Here is a 16,410-nt window from a genome sequence, read left to right as displayed (position 1 = left end):
GCGGCAACCCTAGTTCACCACTTTGATATTTACTCAAGAACATCTAATCATTCAAGTGACCTTTTACAAGGAAGCTATACATAATGTGTCCACTTTTATTGTTAGAATTTAGTGAACAAAATATATACGAAACCTTATTTTCTTGACATAACTAAAAGAAGAATTACAATATGTTGTGGCCATACATGTAGATTCTATTTGAAGGTCATTTATCATGGAGATAATGCGTTTCTACAAAGAGGGGTCATATGAAGTGAATTCACATCAGATGCTTTCCCTATCAATCTCATGAAGGATTCCTCTATCAATCCCTATTTGATGCAATGCTTATGGCAGCGGTTGCGTGTGTGGATCTATAAATCTATTTTAAAAGGACATTGTATCAAATGATAAAGGATAATATATACATTTTTTAAGTATAAACGATATTCTACACTAATCTCTACTAATTAATAAAACACTCATTGTCAATCAAAATCTTATGAAATTACTAGTTTAACCCTCTGATTAAAATAGAACATGAATAAGAAATATGGGACAGAAATGTTATTTCATACAACCAAATTTTTTTTTTTTTCAAAGCCTCACCTACATTTTTTCAAAGTCTCACCTACATGTAATCCTAATATATCTCTAAAAAAAAAAAAAAAACAAACAAACAAACTTCCCACTCCCACATTCTCTATCACTCTCTTCATCTCTTCTTCTATTTCGAAAACAAAAATAAAAAATTTTATCACACAACTTGTGTGTGCCCATATGCTTTTAAACTAGGGAACTTTAACGAAAAGCTTCCGGTACTGTTCACTTTAACGAAAAACCACATTTTTACACTAAAAAGTCAATCTTGGTACTATTCACTTTACCCTTTATTTTGTCCTTATCATTAAAACTCAAAGTTTTCAAACCCTTTTCATTAGTTTTTCTTTTAAACTAAGAAAAGGAAAAGAATTTAAACTAAAAAGAGGAAGGCTACATGCACCACCATGGTTGATTTCTTAGTTTGGGTGGGCAAAATTCCGGCCAGTAGGGGGATTTTTTCAGTTTGGGTGGGCAAACCATTGAATAAATCCGACCCTAGATATGGAATAATATTCGAGTACCTCTTAAAAAGAAAATTGTATTCACTTTATAATCGTGTAGTATTTTGACCTAAAAAAAGCAATTTATATTTAGTCAACTTTCTCAAAACGTGATCGTTTGAGAAAGAAAAGAAAAAAGTGAATCTTTTAGCTAAAAATAAAACATTTTTTACAGTATAATTATTTTAAATTTTAAATTTTATTATTAAAAGGGTTATACGCTAATTAAAACCCTTTAAACTACGTCGTCTATTTTTGTAAAGGACATCGTGCAACAGCTGTCGTTGTCACCCTCGAAATCTGACGAGTAAGATACGTAGTTGACCGTATGAAAATACATACATAGGAATTCACGTTCGTATATGTCTACCTCTAACACTGTATTTTTATACCTAAAATACCTCCTCCTTGTACATGTCTGTGTGCTTGTGTGCGTCTCTGTCTCAGTGTCGCTGTGCGTCAATCTCTGTCTCTGTCTCTCTCTCTCTCCCTCTCCCCTCATCATATCATCTCCTTCTCTCTCTCTTCTGTACTTCCTTCCAATTACACTGCACCCACACTGCAGACACACCACAAAATCCTTTACTTTCTCTAAATGGCTGAATCTCACTCCAGAAGATGAAGATACCCAGCAAGCCCCGCCACCCCTCGCCAACATTCCCACCGCCGGACTCGGATCTTCACCTCCACAGACCCACAACCACCCGCAAGAAGACCCGGGCACCCGGTTCGGCCCGGTTGAAGCGGGCCGGACTTCCGACAGGAAAGCGGAGCCGACCCGAGACGCCTTTACTCAAGTGGAAGATCGGCCAAGGCCCAGAAGAGCGCCAGGGGCACGGGGAGAGGCGAAACGACCAAAATGCCCCTGAAGAGGGTAGAGTGGACGAAGGGAGGAGGAAGGGCAGGAAGGGAAAAGAGGCCCCCTTGTCGGCCAGGAAGCTCGCCGCCGGACTGTGGCGGCTGCAATCGCTGGAGACGGGTTCCGGTGTACCGGGACGGAATGACCAGCTAGGGTTTCAGGTGAGCTTGGTTTCAAGGATCTGTAATTTTTTGGTCAAATGGGTGTGCTTTGCAAACTTGGTTGAATCTCATTTGATTGGAGTTTGACCATATTTTTGTCAACCAAAGTTGTTTAATTTTCTCGTTAATTCATTGGATGTTGTTAAATTTGCTGTTTTTTAGTTTGATAAATAGTACTGTTGGTGCTGATATCTATGTTAATGCTGTTGTCTTCGCATTTCCTTTCGATTTTCCCTATTCGGGTTCAAGAAACCCGGCATTGTGTATTTCATGGTTTACTGAGCTGTGATTCAACTCTGATTGATCTTACTGAGGAAATGTGTTCGAAAATTAGCAAGAAATGGTCCTCGTTTTTCTTTTCCGAATGTGTTCTTATGGGTTTCGAGGTGAAATCTTTACTAATGTGGTAATGCTTGTATGTTTCCATCAATTTCCTGCTGAGTATCTCTTTATTTGGTAATTAATTGATTGTTAAGATCTTTTCAGACCTTTTTCTTAATTTTGATTAGTGTTGTTAAGTTTATGTGAATGTATTAAAAATTGGAACTGTGATCTTCAAGATACGGTGGTAAAGACATTTATGCAATGGTTTGATGCATTCTGAAAGTTCCGGGTCGTCACACATTCTTTTGCTGTGTCTTGGGATTTCTGGGTTCTTGCGTGCTGTTTTAGTACATCTTGTCATAGCATGCTTTACCCATCAGCCGGTATTAATGTTGTGGTATACTCTGGATTTTGATTTTCATTGTTGATGTCTTCTTTGCAGCCTGACATTGGCCATATTGGGGTACCATTTCTCCGTAATCGCAACAGTAAAACATATGCTTCTGAAGCAAATGATCTTTTACAAAGCCCTAGGTCCACCTCAAGAAATGGATTCTTATCCAAGGTATGGCTCTTCTGTGAATTCTTACAATGATCTGTAAATTCTGAATTTATGAACTTAAGTACAATGCGATATAGTTAATTTTTTTTTAAAGCAAGTACAATACAACACCCTTATCATCTTGTGCACATGGGACACATGCCGAGCACTCCATTTAAGGCAAGTTATTTGGCATGAACCTTGGCAGATGATTTACTTTGCAAGGATTGGCGTCATGCATACTCATTAAGAACCGTCTTTTTGGAATGAAAAAAGATGTTTCTTGTCATCTGTTTTGCTGTCCCCAGAAATTGAATATTATGTTATTAGGTTGAAGCAGTGTTACTCATAGGATTGCTTACGGGCTAATATGAGAAATTTTATTTGAATCTATATAATCTTAGTCTACGCCCAACTTACTCTCTACACCCATGTGGAGTGAAATTATGTGGGTCCAGATAAAATTTCCCTTTAAATTTTTAACTGGAAAGGGACTTTAAGAAAAGACGGAGTACTTAGAGTTAACAGAAGACTTGGCAGAAAACCTAGCACAGTGGTGTTCTAGATTCACGCAGCCGACTATGCTTAGTGGGATAAGGATTTGTTGTTGTAAATATTTAACTGGACATATACACAACTATGAAATAGACAGTAGTGATCATGTAAGGATGGAAAAAAAGTAGAAAAGAGAAATTTGGTGTAAATGGGACTTAAACCGAATTCTTTTAACCTAATCAAAAGATTCAGCTGTTTAAAAGCAGCATTTCCAAATTCCAATCCTAGAAAACTCTTGGGAAAATATGGAAATTTGTGAGAGGGAGAATCACGAGGAGGTAATTTCAGATTATGCGCAACTAAGGCTTGGTGGGTTTCCAAATAAAGAAAAGGCTACAATATGAAAATTTCTTATTATATGCATATGTACGTGTATGGATTGTTGGTTCAAAATTCAAATATGGAATGCTGAAATGCGTTCGGGTGTATCTCAGCTGGCTAAGAAACATGTCACTCATATATATTCTCTTAAAATTATATAACAAGCTGTCTCGTCCTTATAATTGTTTTTCTTTAAATTTTGTACTCTACATCTGTTTCCCCCAAAACTGTTTTAAGGTCTGTTTTTTCTTCTGTGGTGTTACTTCTAATTTTAGCTTCAACCTTCATTTCAGTTATCCAACTCTGTCATGGAGGGGCAAACAAAATGGGATCCAGTCTGCTTGAAAACATCAGATGAGGTACGGCAAATTTACAGCCAAATGAAGCTTCTTGACCAGCGAGCGAGTGCTGTATCAGTTGTATCTGTACTTGAAGCTGAGCTAGAGCAGGCTCGAGCTCGCATTCAGGAGCTTGAGATGGAACGGCGTTCCTCAAAAAAGAAACTTGAGCACTTCTTAAGGAATGTCAGTGAGGAAAGAGTTTCATGGAGGAGCAGAGAGCATGAGAAAGTCCGTGCATTTATTGATGACATCAAGTCTGAATTGAACCGGGAACGGAAGAGTCGTCAGAGAACTGAGATACTCAATTCCAAATTGGTTAATGAGCTTGCTGATGTCAAGTTATCAGCAAAGCGATACATGCAGGACTACGAGAAAGAAAGAAAGGCCAGAGAATTAACTGAGGAAGTATGTGATGAGCTTGCTAAGGAAATTGGAGAAGACAAGGCTGAAGTTGAAGCATTGAACAGAGAATCCATGAAATTCAGAGAGGAAGTGGACGAGGAAAGGAAGATGTTGCAGATTGCAGAAGTCTGGCGGGAGGAACGTGTCCAAATGAAGCTTGTTGATGCAAAGGTGGCAGTTGAGGAGAAGTATTCTCTGATGAACAAGCTTGTGGCAGATCTGGAGAATTTTCTGACATCAAGAAGTGTAACGCCAGATGTGAAGGAAATGAGAGAAGTAGAGTATCTGCGACAGGCTGCTGCTGCTGTAAATATTCAAGAAGTCAAGGACTTTTCTTATGAACCCCATAATCCTGATGATATCTTTTCTGTGTTCAAAGAAGTTAATTTCGGTGAGCCTAATGAGAGGGAGATTGAGCAGTGTGTTGCTTACAGTCCTGCTAGCCATGGTTCGAAAATTCATACTGTGAGTCCTGAAGGCAATGGAATCAATGGCGACCGGATCCTGAGACATCCAGTTGCATTTGTTGGTCATAATGGTGATATAGAAGAAGATGAGAGTGGTTGGGAAACTGTGAGCCATTTCGAGGATCAGGGCTCAAGCTATTCGCCAGACGGGAGTGCCCCATCTGTCAATAAGAATCGCCGAGAGAGTAATGTCTCAGAGTGTGGAACAGAATGGGAAGAAGAAGGTGAGGAAACACCAATTACTGAAATCAGCGAGGTTTGCTCGGTGCCAACAAAGCAGGCGAAGAAGGTATCGTCAATAGCAAGGCTTTGGAGATCCGGCCAAAATAATGGGGAAAACTACAAGATAATCGCGCTAGAGGGAATAAATGGTAGGCTTTCGAATGGAAGGATATCTACTGGGGGTATGGTATCCCCTGATCGGGGTTCGGGTAAGGGCGGGCTTAGCCCCTCTGATTTAGTGGGGCAGTGGAGTTCTCCTGAGACGGGGCATCACATTCGAGGTATGAAGGGGTGCATCCCGCTTGGGGCACAGAAGCATAGTTTGAAGGCGAAGCTTTTGGAGGCAAGGTTGGACAATCATAAGGTCCAATTGCGTCATGTGCTTAAACAGAAGATCTAGAAGTAGTGAGGCAGAGGTTGCTCATAAAACGAAAATGACAAACCCAGGCTAGAATAACTAGTTACATTTCTCACCGCGCAAGGTACAACTTTTTGCTACGGTCGCGAGGAGTCTCTGAATAAAGTGCAGATGATCTTGGACTCCCACATCTGGTTTTGGGGGTCTTTGCAAGCGATTCAGAAAGCGCGAATCATTATTTGTATCATTTCGAATCTAGAAGACAGCATTTGTTGAAAATGGTAGGCGAAAAACGATAGCATTTCCCTCTGTAATATGATGTATTTGGTTATGAGAAATGTTTCATTTTAGTTTCTTATAGGAAATGGAAGATCTCTGGTCCAAAAATTGCCTGCTTAATCAGAACTGGAAAAGAAAAAAAGCAGATGTTTGAAAGAAAAGTTGGCAATGAGAATATGGATTTTCAGTATAAAATGTTGACGTGATTTTACCGTAACTGTTCAAGTAAGAGAGGAGGGAAGGGGAGGGAAGGGGAGAAAAATTAGGACGGGAGAGAAGGGATATGGAAAATCCCCCGAAACCATACAAATAAGGGATCAACCACAACTCTAGTTTTTAGTCTGGTGTTAAGTACGAGCCCCAGTAAATAGAATTAGACACACATACAGCTAAAGCATCGTAATGAAGTCCGTCATTGATCAACATAACCCTTTCTGAATACTTCTTCTCCTGTCAAACAGCACCACATACAAAAATGGGCATAAACAGTCAGAACTGGCAAGCTGACAAGATTAATATGCACGAAAACTCACTACTAATGCTAACCTGACTAGACAAATCGCAACGTGTAGTCTGGAAAACGAATCTAATAGTGTCCCATTGATTTATTGGGACAGTGACTTCCAAGTTAATCTTCTAGACAATGGCCGAATAAACTATCTTTTAAGCAGTCAAGGCAGAAACACTTTGTCAACTAATAAATCCAATAATGCTCAATACCCTAGAAGATATATATCTGTCTTGCGTAATTAATGATTGGCTACTTAGAGCTCGTTTAAGAATTGCTTTTAAATGATTGAAAACACTTTTAGAAAAAACGTTTTTGGGATCATCTTAGTAAAAATGCAAGTTAATCCTGAAAATAAAAAACACTTAAAGTACTTTTGGAACCCAAAAACATTTCCTCTAAAAGCACTTTCCATATGAACTCTTAGTTGGCTATCAGAAATAAATAACCCAAACTATTACAAGAAAAGCTTTTCATGTGCATTTGTTTGGTAACCAAGATTCAGATGCATAAGAACAGGAAGTTTTCTAAACAAACCTCCGCACTTCTCTAAGTCAAGAATCCAAGCACAATACTCTTCATTTGATTTACCAAGAAACGCTTCTGAATACATAGTGGGATCGCTTGCTACCGTTGCAGCTATAACCTTCACATTGCAGATAGTCATAAAATGTAAGTACAAGAATCGATTAGGAAGTACCGCACTTATGCATGCTCAATGCAAATGTGGAGGTATTTATGCACATACAACCATGATTTATCTATTGTTGTATGATTTAATTTTAAGCCTTGAATATTCAAATACCTGTCTCAATTCAGGAGCTTTTTTCTGGGCATGATCCATTACATACCTGCAAACGAAGGGCGAAAATTGAAAAGAAAATTTGACCTAAATGACACAGTTCACTTCATTGGGACAACGGATAAAATAGAGGGTTGTATTGGGGCTTACCCGACTGCATTGAAGAGGCAACTATTGTCTGAGGGAATAACCCTCCTTACTACCATACCTTCCATATTGTAAATTATTTATATATCTGAAGCATTATAACAATTTGAAATTTCAAACAATGACGGTTTTATCTATCCAAGTACACATATTTTAAATTGAAAAACATTTCTACGAAGATTAAGAACAACCCTTTTGAGATTAGGATTCCATTCAAACTAAACATCGACAGAGACATGAACGAAATTTTTATGTTAAGACTGAATCCTAAACTTTAATAGACAATACGGAAAGAAGGGGAGGAATTGAACAAAACCCAGCTTCACGTACTCAGTTGATGATGACCAACCAGAATCAATTACTGGTAGCAGTCCATGATTGAACACATAAATGTAAAAAAAAAGGGAACAAATATAGTGAACAGAAATAAGGAAATAAATCTACAAAAACGAGTCAAAGAAATCCATGGTCATATAATTTTCTTTAAGGAGATATAAATATTGTTTGCTCCCTACATTCGCCATGGCCTCGCGGGCATGCTGAGAATTTACTCAAACATGAAATTGGTGGGTGTGGGCGTGCCACTACTAGATGCCGCTAGTAGACGGGTTTTGAATGATTGAGGTTGTGTCTGCGTTTGACTTCAAACCAAGAGATTGTGTCATTGAGTAGGAGTGTCTCAAATCAAGGTTCTTTGTTGGCCTTAAAGATAAGGACTTTACTTATATGGAGAGATGGAGTAATATGTAAATGACAAGGTTGCTGGAAATGTAAATGACAAAGGAAAGTGAATGACTACTATTGCAGATTGCTTATAAATTGAATGACTGGAAATGAATTGTACATAAAAACTACAAATGAGATCGATACTACTGGGTGAGTAGCAGAGCTAATAAACAAGGAAAGCAAATGATTCTTAGCTAAAGCTAAATGTCTACAAAGAAGCTGATGAGCTGATTTGAGTAGAGTTGATTGATTGATTGTTTGAGTGTCTATAATCTTTCTGCATCTGCTTCATTATATAGAGATCTAAAAGAGCCATTGTTGAGCATATTGAACTTGCCCAAAAGAAACTCCTTTGCAGCTTGCATTGTGAAATAATATTAAAATAAGCAAGTTTGTATCTCCACCACATGTCTCCACCATTTGCAATAAACTAACATTTAAAAGAAGCAAGATGACTTGTTTCATCCATATGTCCAATTCCGTGTCTGCATGTTATATTCCAATCCAAAAGCAAATATTTGTTTTGATTAAACAAGGTTCTTGGCAAACCTCCACCACCCACATAAAAAGGGAAAATTATTATTTTAATGCCAAACTATCCCACTTGATAGCTAAATATCTTCCAAGTTAGTTTTTTTGCATATTAATCATCCAAATGCAATATTTTACTCAAATGGCCTAAATAAGTGAAATGATGCACATTTTAGGTGCAAACACACACACATACATATAGTTCCAATAAATCACAACACTATTTGAGAAAGGGAGACCGACCTTCCAGATTCTGAAAGAGTGATAATACAAATCCACCTTGAAATCAAACCATCCAAAAGCATAAATATAAGAAAAGGATAGATAAATAAATGCAATAACGAAATTTCCAGATCTAGTAATGGCATAAAGGCATAAAAGAAAAGAAGAAACTCATGCTGACTCTGGTAATATTATGATATGAACGTCTTGTAGGTTTTCTCTTGGTGGATCACGTAGCAGGTCCATGTGGAAGGGGATGCACTGTTGGTCACTTCTGCAATTCAAAATGCAGGAACGACAATTCATGGGCACTATGGACATATATTTGATGATACTAGGCGGCTTTTGTAGGATTTCAAGCAATGAAAAATCACCTTTGGACGACGAGAGAAGAATATGTTAGAAATTTTGAGTAGAAATTTCATTGTCCCACATTAACTATTCTTCAAAGATTTTCTCACTTTATAAGGTTTTGTCTCTTATAAATAGTGATTGAAGTAATGGACTATTGAGAATGAAATTGGGCTCACCCGTGAAGTTGGGCTTTGGGGTATACTAATTAGTTGATAATTAATTAATAATTAATATATATTAATTATCAAAAGATGGGCCTTAGAGTGTACTAATTAGCTGAAAATTAAATTCTTTAATTAATTTCAAATTTAATTAAATTATTTTTTAACAAACTCATCTTTTTAGATGAAGTCTGAAGTCTAAGTCAATGAAAAAACGCAGAGAGCACAACACCCTTATGAAGAGATGTCTCCCAACAATCACATCTCATTCTCATATCTATTGCGAACATGCATAATCCCAATATATATACATCCATCTGCATGAGATTTAAAACAAAGAAAATATCAAATTCTTCTTCTACATTCCTAAACCTTCTTACTGAGAGAATCACACATAAATTCGCCAGAAGTCAGTTTTCCGATGTTGGAATTCTTACTTGATCGTTGAATCTTGATGAAGTAGATGTCCATAGAACTACAAGCACTGAGTAGAGACAAAATTTCTGTTTCAAAGACATTGTGGTACGCAAGCCTTGATCTTCAATATTTCTGTTTAATATTATTTCATTGTTCATACACTGTTAATTAGTTGTTCAAATTTATTATTTATTAGCATATATAAATTTATCACAGATTGTTGACATACATCCAACAGAATAGGTGGCCCACCGCCTTGTACGGTTTAGTCTCATTGTTGATCACCTAGTTTTTTGGTTTGAAGAACCTCCTGATGTAATTTCTAATTTATTATTAGATGATAGTACTAGTAGTTAATTTGGTGCAGGACGCTCTTTTTCCCTTCGTTCAGGTTGAAAGCCCCGACAGGGTTTTTATCGAGGCCCATTGTAAGCACCCTATCTTTAGTTTGTACGTATTTTAATCTTCAATAAATATCGTACTCCTTTAAAAAAAAAAAAGTTAGCTATAACGACGTACGTGGTCTCTTTATTTATTTTTTTAGTTTAAAAGCACAATCATTTTTAATAATTGATATACTATTCTAAGAGTAGGGGAATTGGATAAGACCACAATAGGCCAATCACTGATTAGGTATCGAACTTAACATAAATATAATACGTCTTCGCCATTCATGTGAGCCGAACATAAAATCTCTCAGTTATAAGTAAAAAAAAATACTACTTGAACTGTAATACTGGTTGCTAGATATTTTTAGGCATAATTAGATTATGAGTTTAGTGAATAGAAAAAAAAAGTGATAATCAACAATAACCAAACTTAGTTGAAGCTCTGCATGGATAACCAAAAAATATCGAAAATACGGAAAACGCGGAATCCCTAGGGTTTTTTCTCACCTTGTTTCCCCCTCCCATGTGCAGTTGGTGTACACATAAATTCAAGGTTCTAAAAGCACTAGGCACTAGTCAGGCAGCAGCTAGAGCACAGCGCTTAGGTGGCTAGGCAGGGCCTAGGCGAACTAGGTGGATTTAAATAAATTTATTATATTTCGTGTAAATAAGTGTATGTTTATACTTAAAATATATATAAACTACAAAATAGAATGACATATATATAATGAAGTATTGGAACATAATGAAAATATGGGGAATAAACATATAATGTGTGTTCATTTAAATATTCACCAAGTCTTTTACAATTTCTTGAAAAAAAATAATATGCAAAATGAAATTTATCTATTTTCTGTCTATGTAAGTCATAACCGAGGCAGGTCTAGGAGGGCTAGACGGGCGCCTCAACAGGTTTAGGCGTTTTTAATTTTCAAACGCCTAAGCATTAATCAGGACGGTGGCCTAGCCGCCTAGCTCCTAGGCAGCGTTAGGCAGGAATTTTTAGAACAGTGCATAAATTACTTCCTCGGAAAGACAACCTATTACTTTCTGGGTTAGAAAGGTGGTGGTGATTGTTGTTGTTGATTTTTTTTTCCAAAGTCTCCTCCCCCAACCCAATCACTTGCTTGAGGAACTACTTTTGGATGTTACAAGCTAGTACTATTTTTTTAGTACATCGATATTTTTACCCTAGGGGGAGGGGAAGGGGAAGGGGGAGGGAGAGTTCGGTTAAGCCACACATTGGGTATCCTAATTTGGTATCGAAATCGTCATTCACAAGATTTGAACATAAAACTTCTTACTTACAAGCTAGTGCTGTTTGGATGTTGAAAACGTAAAAGCACTCCAAGAACACACAAGATGTTTTCCCAGGTTAAATGATTTCAAAGCAGTCTGCACATTTACCGGTACCAGGAACGAAAGGCAACGTTGCGATTCTGTCCTCAATGGCTCAGTCCTCGTTTCATAAAACTAGAGAGGCGCCAACTTCCGGGTACCCTAGTTTCAAACAAAGTCCGTGAGGTTAAGCATTCATTAAAAAGCTGAAACGGAAACGCGTAATACAAACAGGTTAGATTGGGTAGGAGCTGAAAGCCAAACCAACAAACACCAAAAAAGCCTGAAAGAAAAGAAGATGAACACACCAGAACATATAAACACCATAAAAGTAAAATCCACCGAAGCATGGATCCAGCAAGAGAACAAACAAGATAAACAGTTAAAACATTAGGCATGTATATATATGTATATATATTCATCGAGTGGTTACAAGCAAGGTCTAAAATATCGATGATATCGGAAATATCGGTAGTCCAAAAACACGGACATTTCGATGGAAATATCGGGATATTATGGATATTTTAGACCATGGTTACAAGTTCATATGCAAGATCGAAATCTAATCGTTGGCAATTGTCTTCTAATATATAAATGGTGTGACAAATGAATAATGAGACGGGCACACAATCAGTGTGCCATATTGTCTACTGTCACCAGGTTTGCATTTCGGATGACTGTGTAGCTCTAGTTTATTTTCAATTTCAAAACCACCAAACAGCAGAAAAAGAAGAGAGGCACAGGGGATAGTTTCATAGGATTATTTTTATGCCTATGGAGGAAATAATACTGCTCTGCTGAGCAAAGGCATTGGAGAACGGAAAGACCCAATCCAAAGATATCAGGCAAAGTACCGAAAACCATGCCGTTGGTAGATTCAATTCCTTCCTTTATACCATTGTGAATGAGCTCCAAGATGCAAGTAAGCACAGCTGCAATGGCTAACAGCAAACTAACCAGTGCATAATGAGACTTATTTGGGGAGGATAACTGATCAAAACAGGCTGACAACATTTCTAGGCTGAGAGCAAAAAGCATAAAGATCCACTGTAATATGGTAACCTACAAGGAAGTTATAGTAAGTTATTAAATCACCAAATAAACCTCCCAAAAGATTAAACGACACTGGTTTAATATGGTAGTGAGTTTTGAGCATTACTCTTGTTCCATGACGTGGGTGGTTAAAGTCATTTTCATAATCAACATCAAGCACAAGGATTGGAATAGAAGGGCCCTGCAAATATGATCTGTGAGAAGCCCTTCAACTATTTGTACGCTTAATAAAAGATAAAACCAATTATCTCACAGGATTAGTGAGAAAAAATGATTAATTATAGTTTGAGTTTTTACCATTGTCGTCGTTTGATTGCCTGGTTCGCCAAAGTCCGTGTTAGCCTGTGGACTAACGCTACGTAAAAGCGACTCACTGCGGTTGGAATCATCAGAGCCCTGAAATTGTCAATGAGTTCAACCAAAACTATATAGATCTTGCAAGACAATATGTCAATAAAAAAAATTGGTTCAATTATGGTTATAAGATTTTCAACTATCCCTGCCACATGAAAATAAGTTCAATGTGCACAACAATATGAAGATTGAAGACGGTCTAGTCATGGTTATGGTTATGAGTTTTTACCTCTACATTTGCCACATTGCCCTGCTCCCCATAGTTCGTATTAGCATGTGAACTAACGCTAGGTAAAAGTGACCCACTGCGGTTGGAATCATCAGAGCCCTGAAATTGTCAATGAGTTCAACTAAAACTATACAGAGCTTGCAAGACAATATGTCAATAAAAAAATTGGTTCAATTATGGTTATAAGATTTTCAACTATCCCTGCCACATTGTCTGGCTTGTCATAGTCGGTATCAGCATGAGGACTAATGCAAGGTAAAGGAGATTTGCTTGGATTAGAATGTGCAGGAAACTATTTCAATGTGCAGGAAAACATGAAAAAGAAGGTCTAGATACGGTTATGAGATTTTGCCACTACATTTGCCACATTGCCACGCTCGTCATAGTCAGTGTAAGCATGTGGGCTATCACTAGGTTGAGGCGACTCACTGAGGTTGTAATCATCTGATCCCTGAAATCATAGGTGTGTGCAGTTAATTACAAAATTATGGCAAGATATGTACAAAACAAAATTATTTCATCAAGATTATGAGTTTTTAACATTACCGTTGTCTGGTTGTGTTCCTTGTAATAGGTGCTGTTGTCATCACCGGAACCTTTTCCGAGCAAAGGCAACCTGCTGGGGTTCTCCTCCGTGTTCAAACTATCTAACCCTGCACAACCAAACAGTGACTAAAAATCCTATACAAGTTTTCTCAGAAGTTCTCTTTTTTCAAGTACACATGCCAAACGCAGCTCAATTCAGCCTTAATGCTAACCAGTTGGCGTTGGCTACATTGAACCTTTTCCTCCATCAGTCCTATCTTAGGCTATGCTTTTCGTCAATTGTTGTGATCATATTCATTTTCACAACCCTTCCCATGTTATTTTAGGCGTTCCCCTGTATCAGATCACTCTTTACTTACCGGAGCATCCCTAACTGTCTATGACTAAACCATCTCAATTGGAAATATTTCCTGATTGTTAAGAAAATCCCATGTCTTATTCTATCCTTCCAAGTGCCGCCAAAAAGCTGTCTCAACATCGCACTCTAATTATGTGATAACCTTCTCTAATCTCTCCTTCATAAAGTATAATATCAAACTCTAAGTACCAAAAATGATCACTCTAGGGGTCATCTGCTTAGCATACTGCAGCCTATTGTGAATTTCTAACTGAACACTTCATCCTAAATAGGTATGTCATATTTGAACAGCATAACAGTCGTCCATAACCAAGGCAGTTAAACAACGGCTTAAGGTCAACCGGTAATGTAACACTGCAGAAATGAACGCTAACTTCTAAATTCTGTCCAAGCTAAAGGAATTAAATGAATTAGTCGTGAATGATACTTATCCTTTCCAATCCCAACAAACTGGTAGGATTGTAAAGGATAAGTTTTCTTCAGAACTAATCCATCTTGTACTCTCAACTTGGACAAAATTTGAAATCCACTTCTTGCTTCAACATACCTTCAATCTAGCGACTTGTCAAATACAATCCAACCTTAGGCACAAACGTGGCCGTATTAGGTAAAATTCACTAGTTCATTTGTAAAATGCACCACATATCTCTCTACTCGAGACCCTATCATATTTCGTCCAACAATGATCGCCACACGAAGGTCTCTCCTCTTTTCTCTACAGCTCATCAATTGAACCAAAAAGAGCACGCATAGTAAACATTAAACTAGGCAGGGCAATGAACAGTTAAGATCAGATTCCAAACTTGGCTTAAGCAGCATAATTACTATATAAACAAAAGCGAAATATAATTCAAAATTCCTTCTATATTTGAAATGAATGAGAATGTCTTTGACCACGGTTGTATTTTCTATCAGGCTCATGTTCTCCTTGCTCTAGGACTAAAATATGATATAAAAACGAACCTGATGTGTACGGGAAGGACCTGAACCTCCAACGTGATTCCTGGAGAGATTGGGATTGTTGAAAGCACAGCGACTGGCTGCGCGCCATGGCTGGCAGAGGTTGCGGTCCTGGACTTAACATGGTTCCCGCCCTTTTTTCCGAGGAGAGAAAAGGTTGCAGACTGGCAGAGACAGAAGAAGAGGTGGATAAGAAATTGGTGGCAGTAGGATTGTCGTCGGAGAAGCACCTGCACAATGCACATGCTTTGATCCAACACTCAAAAACGGAATCCACAGGAAACTTCTGCGTTACTCCCTAAACCCTAATTCAGAACTTGATCACTTGGTCCATTGCTCCTAAATGAATTGTAAGGAAACTCCGCTGAAACTGCATGGAGATTCAAGACTAGTCGACTTTAAGTTCCACCACCATATTGGCGACATTGGATTTCTTACAACTTACCGGCGCTACCACTGGGACTAGGATCTTCTCCCTCCACTCAAATTCTTTATTTTGTCTTTTTCTTTTTATAAAAAATTAATATAGGAAGTTAAGGTGGCATTATTTATTTTAGCTTTCTCTTTCTGTTTAAAAAATTAATATTAGAAATTAACGTGGCTTTGACAGTTCAAATAAGAGAGGAGAAAAGGGAAGAGAAAAAAAGAAAGGAGAGAATTCACTCCGTATTACTGACCACACCGCCCAAGACAACTAGTTAATTCTAGTATTTTGAAGGGTAATATTATAAGGAGGCCCGAAATCTAGGATTGGTTGGAAGTGGGCCAGTAAAACCACTTAAAGCATAGGTCTTGAAAAATGACAAAGATTGTCTGCCCTCCACTTCTGGTGTTCTTTCTATGTTCTCTTATTTATGTGATCACGGTTAAACCACGTGAACATTTTATATTACTATTCATTTTTGTCTTATTATATTTATAAAAAAATAATATAAAATGTTGACGTGGCTTAACCGTGATCACATAAAACAGGAGGACACGAGGAGGGCACCGGAAAGGGAGGGTAGACAATCCTTGTCCCTTGAAAAAAGACATATCAATCATGTCGTTCACTTATATAGTGACACATAATGTACTAGCATGTGTTTTGGGTTTGAAAGAGCAAGAGAATATTCAATAAATAGTCTCAAGGACCAGGATCTTCTATAAAAAAAAAATAAAAAAATCTTAAAAAAAAAAGATCATTAATATATAGCATAGTCCAAGTGAACCCATTTAAAGTATCTTAAAAAAAGATGTCAAATATAATATGTCAAAATTTTATTTGATGACAAATATGACCAATTGAAAAAAAATTTTAAATCTTATTCTTTTCGGATTGGTTTGTCAAATATTTATTTATTATTATATTGAGGGCCCATATCTACATTAACCATTAGAAAATAATTAAAATTGATTTTAAT

At 37.4% G+C, this 16,410-nt stretch overlaps 3 protein-coding genes across 5 annotated transcripts; 1 reads left to right on the top strand and 2 right to left on the bottom strand.

Annotated features, from left to right (window-relative positions):
* Positions 1 to 1,496: 1,496 nt before the first annotated feature.
* LOC126616474 (uncharacterized) lies at positions 1,497 to 5,998 on the top strand. The gene is made up of 3 exons (XM_050284535.1): positions 1,497 to 2,102; positions 2,869 to 2,991; positions 4,137 to 5,998. Exons 1-3 carry the CDS (start codon positions 1,701 to 1,703, stop codon positions 5,673 to 5,675), a joined length of 2,064 nt encoding a protein of 687 aa, XP_050140492.1. The 5' UTR covers positions 1,497 to 1,700; the 3' UTR covers positions 5,676 to 5,998.
* Positions 5,999 to 6,074: 76 nt separating this feature from the next.
* Positions 6,075 to 7,817, bottom strand: LOC126616475 (OVARIAN TUMOR DOMAIN-containing deubiquitinating enzyme 2-like). 2 transcript variants are annotated; one of them, XM_050284537.1, is made up of 4 exons: positions 7,373 to 7,814; positions 7,226 to 7,271; positions 6,958 to 7,066; positions 6,075 to 6,359 (listed from the first exon to the last, which is right to left on the bottom strand). In XM_050284537.1, the coding sequence occupies exons 1-4, from the start codon at positions 7,435 to 7,437 to the stop codon at positions 6,325 to 6,327; spliced, it is 255 nt and encodes an 84-aa protein (XP_050140494.1). In that variant the 5' UTR covers positions 7,438 to 7,814; the 3' UTR covers positions 6,075 to 6,324. The 2 variants fall into 2 exon arrangements, with proteins under 2 accessions (XP_050140494.1, XP_050140493.1); XM_050284536.1 differs by lacking the exon at positions 6,075 to 6,359 and having other exon boundaries at positions 6,599 to 7,066; positions 7,373 to 7,817.
* A 3,599-nt stretch (positions 7,818 to 11,416) lies between these two features.
* LOC126614376 (uncharacterized) lies at positions 11,417 to 15,500 on the bottom strand. Of its 2 annotated transcripts, XM_050282034.1 has the most exons (8): positions 15,011 to 15,499; positions 13,690 to 13,796; positions 13,502 to 13,594; positions 13,144 to 13,242; positions 12,858 to 12,956; positions 12,667 to 12,741; positions 12,362 to 12,569; positions 11,417 to 11,669 (listed from the first exon to the last, which is right to left on the bottom strand). In XM_050282034.1, the coding sequence occupies exons 1-8, from the start codon at positions 15,129 to 15,131 to the stop codon at positions 11,635 to 11,637; spliced, it is 837 nt and encodes a 278-aa protein (XP_050137991.1). In that variant the 5' UTR covers positions 15,132 to 15,499; the 3' UTR covers positions 11,417 to 11,634. The 2 variants fall into 2 exon arrangements, with proteins under 2 accessions (XP_050137991.1, XP_050137989.1); XM_050282032.1 differs by lacking the exons at positions 11,417 to 11,669; positions 13,144 to 13,242 and having other exon boundaries at positions 11,883 to 12,569; positions 15,011 to 15,500.
* Between the last annotated feature and the right edge of the window lie 910 nt (positions 15,501 to 16,410).

Source organism: Malus sylvestris, chromosome 3, assembly GCF_916048215.2.
Source record: "Malus sylvestris chromosome 3, drMalSylv7.2, whole genome shotgun sequence".
In the NCBI taxonomy this organism is placed as follows: Eukaryota; Viridiplantae; Streptophyta; class Magnoliopsida; order Rosales; family Rosaceae; genus Malus; species Malus sylvestris.
This window is presented reverse-complemented; position numbering and strand designations above follow the sequence as displayed.

Bases quoted from the DNA above. Each gene is read 5' to 3' on its own strand.
- LOC126616474 (XM_050284535.1), top strand. From the start codon at position 1,701: ATGAAGATACCCAGCAAGCCCCGCCACCCCTCGCCAACATTCCCACCG. The intron at 2,103-2,868 runs GTGAGCTTGGTT...TCTTCTTTGCAG, and splicing joins ATGACCAGCTAGGGTTTCAG to CCTGACATTGGCCATATTGG. The intron at 2,992-4,136 runs GTATGGCTCTTC...CCTTCATTTCAG, and splicing joins GAAATGGATTCTTATCCAAG to TTATCCAACTCTGTCATGGA.
- LOC126616475 (XM_050284536.1), bottom strand. From the start codon at position 7,437: ATGGAAGGTATGGTAGTAAGGAGGGTTATTCCCTCAGACAATAGTTGC. The intron at 7,272-7,372 runs GTAAGCCCCAAT...CTTCGTTTGCAG, and splicing joins TGCCTCTTCAATGCAGTCGG to GTATGTAATGGATCATGCCC. The intron at 7,067-7,225 runs GTATTTGAATAT...TGCAATGTGAAG, and splicing joins AAGCTCCTGAATTGAGACAG to GTTATAGCTGCAACGGTAGC.
- LOC126614376 (XM_050282032.1), bottom strand. From the start codon at position 15,131: ATGTTAAGTCCAGGACCGCAACCTCTGCCAGCCATGGCGCGCAGCCAG. The intron at 13,595-13,689 runs GTAATGTTAAAA...CTATGATTTCAG, and splicing joins AGGAACACAACCAGACAACG to GGATCAGATGATTACAACCT. The intron at 12,742-12,857 runs GTAAAAACTCAA...TCATATTTGCAG, and splicing joins GCAATCAAACGACGACAATG to GGCCCTTCTATTCCAATCCT.